We start from the raw sequence: 6,844 nt of genomic DNA on the forward strand, positions 1-6,844 counted from the left end.
AAAAGGTGGTCTCCATATACATGAAGCAATGGAGGAATTTCAGTGGGGTAGTGACAGTTTGTTTTTTTTTTTAAGTCAAATGGATACTGATGGGGACAAAGATACAAGAGACAAAATTGCAAACCAGTATCCTTCATAAATGTACACGCAGCAGTCTTCAACAAAATGCTCAGCAGCCACATTCAGCAACACACTAAAAGGATTATACACCATGATCAAGTGGGATCTATCCCAGGAAGGCAAGAGTGGTTCAACACAGGAAAATTAATGCATGTAATATACCACATTACTAGAATGAAGAGAAAAACCAGGTAATCATCTCAGTTGATGGAGAAGAAAACATTTGACAGAATTTAACAGCCTCAAATTCAACAGCCTTTCATGATTTAAAAAAAGCAAAAGAAAACAGCAAACTAGGAATAGAGGGGAACTTAGCATGATCAAGGGCATTCCTGAAAAATCCACAGCTGACATCATACTTAATGTGAAAGACTGAAAGCTTTCCCTCTAATGTCAGGAATAAGACAAGGATGGCTGCCTTCATTACTGCGATTCAGCCTTATGCTAGAAATCCTAGCCAGAGCAATTAGGCAATAAAAAAGAAACAAAGGCATCGAAAACAAAAGGCGCGCTCACACACGCGCGCACACTCTCTCTCTCTCTCTCTCTCTCTCTCTCTCTCTCTCTCTCTCTCTCTCTCTCTCTCTTCACTCCCCATTCCTTTCTCAGTCACTCTCTCTCCCTCCCTACCTTCTGAAGATTGTTGAAATTGTTTAAGTAGGCATTTAACTTGGTTGGAGTCAACCTGGGAAACTTGTCTCCGTGTGGTTGGTGGCAGCTCAAAATCTCATTTCAGGTTTTTTAGGCTTGGGTTCTGTCCTGTTTGAGCATGGTTAGAGGTCAACCAAAGAAAGGTTTGGGCAGAGTTTATATGTGTAGTTTGGAGCTCCCTGCCTCTGTCTCCTTTCTGGGATTTCCTTATCACTTTCCAGAGGCTGTGGTTGTCCCAGATTTTGTTCTTGGTTCTTTTTTTTTTCAGTGACCCTTGGTGCTAAATGTTCTTGGTTCATTGAAGCCCTGAATTTGGGCTGTAGGTTTTTTTTATGGGAGTTTTAGCTGGTCTGTAAGGCATGCACTGTGGCTTTTTCTCAGGTTAAAAGCCATAAAAACAGGAAACATGCCCTTTGTAATAACACATATGTTAAAATGTATATGTTTCAACTTGCCTCCAGTATCTGCTTGTTTTTGGTTGCTCTCCATCAGGCCATTCTTTTTTTTTTTTTTGGTGATGGAGTCTCGCTTTGTCGCCCAGGCTGGAGTGCAGTGGTGCATTCTGGGTTCACTGCAACCTCTGTCTCTCAAGTTCAAGCAATTCTCCTGCCTCAGCCTCCTGAGTAGCTGGGACTACAGGTGCGTGCCACCATACCCGGCTAACCAGCTAATTTTTTATATTTTTAGTAGAGACAAGGTTTCACCATGTTAGCCAGGATGGTCTCCATCTCCTGACCTCGTGATCCACCCATCTCGGCCTCCCAAAGTACTGGGATTACAGGTGTGAGCCACCGTGCCCATCAGGTCATTCTTTATATTTGTTTCAGTTTATAGTTGTTATCTGCAAGAAGATGGGTCAAGTCAGTGCCACGCAGCCATCCATGTCTCCTTAAGTGTTATTTGTATTCATCTTCAGGCTCTGTTTCTTTTAATTGCCTCCTTTCTTATGATCACTGTTTTTGCTTCCAGCAGCTCTCCCATGTCAGTCTAATATAGTTAACTTTAGCAGTAGTGAAGGGATACTAAGGAAAGTCAAGTAGCCCAGGCCTGTTAAGTCAGTTGAAATTGTAAGTTTATAATATATGGAATAGGGGTTTTCAGACTCTTTCTACTAAAACAAAGCGCCTCTGATTTAATAGTCTGTTAGAGGACCTTCCCATATCTGAATGGTTAATGGTCTGGTCTGAATGGGTAATGTTGCCCAGAGTACAGAATCAGTATTTTTGGTGTGTTTGCTACAGCAGAGTCAGAAAGCTTTGTACAATTTCAGTCGATCTAGATATTTATCTTTAAAAAAAAAAACCTTTATGTAACATATTCGAGTGTTTCATCTCTTAAACTAATTTGGAAATTTGTAGGGCTGCTCACTGGTTACTTTTGATTGTATTTTTTGAAATAACATTTTGTGTATCAATAGTATATAATAGAGATATAATAGATTTACTATTGTTGGCTTATTGTAAAATGCATGGATAATGAATTGTGCTTTTCTGTGTTTCTTCTTCCTGATTAGCTCCTGGGCTATAACGAAAAGCCGATAAATCTACAAATGTTTATTGGGACAGCAGATGATCGATATTTACGACCTCATGCATTTTACCAGGTGCATCGAATCACTGGGAAGACAGTTGCTACTGCAAGCCAAGAGATAATAATTGCCAGTACAAAAGTTCTGGAAATTCCGCTTCTTCCTGAAAATAATATGTCAGCCAGGTATTTTGAAATATACCTAAAATGGGCAGTTCTTTTTTTCTCTATATGTTCAGAAAAAAAGTAAATATATTTTTGAATATAAATATAAAATATTGTTCTAAATGGCATTATGTAAATAATGTGTGCATTTAGTACATTTGCTAAGAGTGGTAGCATATTTCCAGAAGGAAGATTCAATTTGGTAAATGTTATTGTACCATATACTACCAGCCAAGCCATTATTCTAGGTGATAGGGTTGTAAATACTGTATCTGGACTTTCATCAAATGGCTCACAGTCTAATAGGGTAGACAATAAATAAACAATTATGATACAGTTATGATTGTTTCATTTCCTTAAGGAAAACTTTTGGCTTTACCTCCAGGCATCCCATTTGACCCATTTCCAAATAAGATGAGGTGGCAGACTTCTGAATGAGTATGCAATAGAGTTTGATACAAAAGGATTAGTTAGGATTGTATATGGTTGTTTTTAATAGAAACCTGATGTGCAGTTAGAGGTTTAGTGTTTAGAGGTTTAGTGTTTTATCACATAGAATAAATATACAGATGTTGTAGGGCTAGCACAGTAGCTCATAAGTTATTAGGACCCCAAGCAAGTTTTTTCTTCTCTGCTATCTTTAGCATGTGGTTTCCATCCTAAAGATTACCTTATGATCTAAAGTGGCTGCTGGAGCTCTACCTATGACATCCATATTTCCAGAAGGGATAATAAGAAGAAGAAAGGGGTGGAGGAAGGTTAAAAGGGAAATTCCAGGGCTTGGCGCAGTGGCTCAAGCCTGTAATCTCAACACTTTGGGAGGCCAAGGCAGGCGGATCACAAGGTCAAGAGATCGAGACCATCCTGGCCAACATGGTAAAACCCTGTCTCTACTAAAAATACAAGAAATTAGCTGGGCGTGGTGGCTCACGCCTGTAGTCCCAGCTACTCAGGAGGCTGAGGCAGGAGAATTGCATGAACCCGGGAGGCTGAGGTTGCAGTGAGCCGAGATCGTGCCACTGTACTCCAGCCTGACACCTGGCCACAGAGCAAAAACTCTACCTCAAAAAAAAAAAAAAAAAAAAAGGGAAATTCCATTAGTGTCGAATCCTCTTTTAAGAGCCTTTCCCTAAAATCTACTTAACAACTCTACATCTCATTGATCATGCTTATATTAAGGAGCACATGGTTATGTTTACCAGAACACATTGTCACTGCAAACAATGTAGGGAGGCTGAGCATGGTGGCTCATGCCTGTAATCCCAGCACTTTAGGAGGCCAAGGCAGGCAGATCATCTGAGCTCAGGAGTTCGAGACCAGCCTGGCCAAATGACGAAACCCTGTCTCTACTAAAAATGCAAAAATTAGCCCGGTGTGGTGGTGCCTGTTGGTAGTTCTAGTTACTTGGGAGACCAAGGTGGGAGGATCACTTGAGCCTGGGAGGCAGAGGTTGCAGTTAGTCGAGAGTGCCACTGTACTCCAACATAGGCAATAGAGTGAGATCCTGTCTTTAAAAACAACAAACAAGAACACAGACAATGTAGGGACGTATTACTAAGGAAGAAGAAAAGAAAGGATATCGAGTAGGCACCTGTTAATAAGTAGTAGGCACAACCAGGCATGCGAAACTTAGATTGAGTTTAATTCTTACAGAAGTTGTTTCAAACTACGCTACAGACCTTTCTTAAGGCGGGAATAACATCCATCCAAGGCTGTTGCAAGAACGGTTCTACAAAAAAATCAGATTTCAGCTGGGCACAGTGGCTCACACCTGTAACCCCAGCCCTTTGGGAGGCCAAGGGGTCGGACTACTTGAGGCCAGGAGTTTGAGACCAGCCTGGCCAAGATGGTGAAACTCCATCTGTGCTAAAAATACAAAAAATTAGCCAGGCATGGTGGCAGGCACCTGGTAATCCCAGCTTCTCTGGAGACTGAGGCAGGAGAATTGCTTGAACCCAGGAGGCAGAGGCTGCAGTGAGCTGAGATCGTGCCATTGCACTCCAGCCTGGACAACAAGAGCGAAACTCCGACTCAGAAAAAAAAAAACAGATTTCATTCTTGAAATCTCTTCATTTAAATTTATATTTAAATAAACTTTTTAGATGAGCTGAATATACCCCCTGAAGACATAGAAAGTGATATGCTTCTATTAGATAAAATAAGAATTGCCTCAATAAATAACTTATTCTGGAGGGATCACTTGAAGTCAGGAGTTTGAGACCAGCCTGGCCAACATTGTGAAACCCTGATTCTACTAAACAATAGAAAAATTAGGTGGGCATAGTGGTCCACATGTAGTCCCAGCTACTCCTGAGGCTGAGGCTTGAGAATCACTTGAATTCAGGAGGCAGAGCATGTGCTGACCCGAGATTGCGCCACTGCAACTCCAGGCTGGGCAACAGAGTGAGACAACAACAACAACAAAAAACCCAAAACAAAACCTTATTCTGTTACTTACTACCAGAAAAGAAAAGTTAATACAAATTTAAATAAAATCTTATTTTTTCCTCCTTTGATTCAAATGGCCAGTACTCAAGAATCCAATCCAGGAAATCATTGCATACGGGCTACGACAGAGTTTTTTTCATGTCAAAGGCAGACAGCTAGCTGATAATCTTTACTTTTAAACTTTTTTTTTTTTTTGAGACTGTCTCACTCTGTTGCCCAGGCTGGAGTGCAGTGGCATGATCTCAGTTCGCTACAACCTCTGCCTCCCAGGCTCACGTGATTCTCGTCCCTCAGACACCCAAGTAGCTGAGATTACACATGAGCACCACCATTCCTGGCTAATTTTTATATTTTTAGTAGAGAAAGAGTTTTGCCATGTACCAGGCTGGTCTCAAGCTCCTAGCCTCAAGCAAGCCACCTGCCTTAGCCTCCTAAACTGCTGGGATTACAGACACGAGCCTCTGCACCTGGACTTAAAAATTTGAGTTCTATGATGAAGAAAGAACTTTGGAATCTCAGCCTGTACTTGATACTCAAGCAAAACTCTTTTCTTGAGAAAAACATTGACACCAGGCATCCTATTGGACACATTTTCAGATAAGGTAAGATGGCCAACCTCTGAATGAGAATATAAGTAGGCTTCTTTCCTTTTGTTCTGGTATCTTACTTTTTTATATAGCATCAGAAGCATGTGATATGTAACTAGCTAGCTGTAGAGGGAAATTTAAAAATCATCTTTGAACTATCTTTTTCCAAAAACTCAGGAAATTGATCCCTAGATGATAGTTTGCAGTTCATGTTTGCATTCATTCCTCTGGATCTTCAAAGCACGATATTTAAGTCAAGTTAAATAGAAAAATCACAAGTTTATTCTGTTTCTTAACTTGGCTTGAGGGACAGTATGAGAAATAGCCATAACCATACTTCACAATATGAAAAACTGCTATTAAAGACACTTTCTCTTATGTTGATCATTATTGCATGTGTGTGTTTATGTACACAACCATAGTCCTTTCAACTAAAAGGAAAAAAGTTAATGTTTCCTGATGGCATGGTAGATTTTTCTTTAGCAGACAACAAGCGGCCTATAACAACTTTATCATGTTTACTTTTTGTCTTGACTTCTAGGAACTTCGTAATCAAACTCATTTACAGTAATTATAGTAATTTGTACAACCCTAGACTTGGAGTTTACTTCCTATGGTGTTTTAAAATTTATTTCTTTTTTCTTGGCTTTATTTATATTTAATTGTAAAATGCCTCATCATTTCTGAAAATAATATATAAACCAGTAAATAAAGAGAAAAGAGTACATTAATTTCTATGAAAAATTCTTGAGAAATTGGGAAAGGCTCACATCCCAAATAATGTGAAAGAATTGGAGCAGTAGGATCTGAATTTACCTGTCTCCTTCATCATCTCCCATTTACTAGCACATGGAACAAGGGTAATAGTAATAATTTATATCCCCTCCACAACCTGATCTGGCATATACTGTCTGTATGGATTAGACCAGAAAGGGCAAAGCTGCAGAAATACCACTATGGCTAGTAACATACAGCTAGTCCACCCCCTGCAACGCTGCCACACACATACCTGAAACTTCTTGGCTATTCTATCTGCTTTGTACTGGTAAATAGCGGAACAGGAGTTCTGTAGGACCCAAGGGTTATATATATTGGAGAAAGGAGTAAGTAAGGGGCAACTAGGATGTTATTAAACCTAAGAAATCTTTTTCAGGTACTTTAGTTAATGGGATAGCTAATGATGAACAAGCCTTTTTACTCAGCAGCTAATTGCTAGAATTAACTAGTATCCTAGTAGCTTGTTGAATGCAACTGTCAGTACAATGGTTGAATATAATATAGTTTCAGATAATGGTAGGTATAAAATTTCCAGATGATAGATAAGACCGTGGTTCAAAATAATTTAT

General features: G+C 39.7%; 1 protein-coding gene across 4 annotated transcripts in view; it reads left to right on the forward strand.

Annotated features, from left to right (window-relative positions):
* NFATC3 (nuclear factor of activated T cells 3) overlaps positions 1-6,844 on the forward strand; it is a 163,282-nt gene that overhangs the window by 76,522 nt on the left and 79,916 nt on the right. For all 4 annotated transcript variants that reach the window (XM_017539464.2, XM_017539462.2, XM_017539465.2 and 1 more), the window contains exon 4: positions 2,285-2,484. In XM_017539464.2, coding sequence (XP_017394953.1) covers positions 2,285-2,484 — 200 coding nt within the window. The remainder of the gene's footprint in view (positions 1-2,284; positions 2,485-6,844) is intronic.

This window comes from Cebus imitator, unplaced genomic scaffold (assembly GCF_001604975.1).
Source record: "Cebus imitator isolate Cc_AM_T3 unplaced genomic scaffold, Cebus_imitator-1.0 Scaffold118, whole genome shotgun sequence".
In the NCBI taxonomy this organism is placed as follows: Eukaryota; Metazoa; Chordata; class Mammalia; order Primates; family Cebidae; genus Cebus; species Cebus imitator.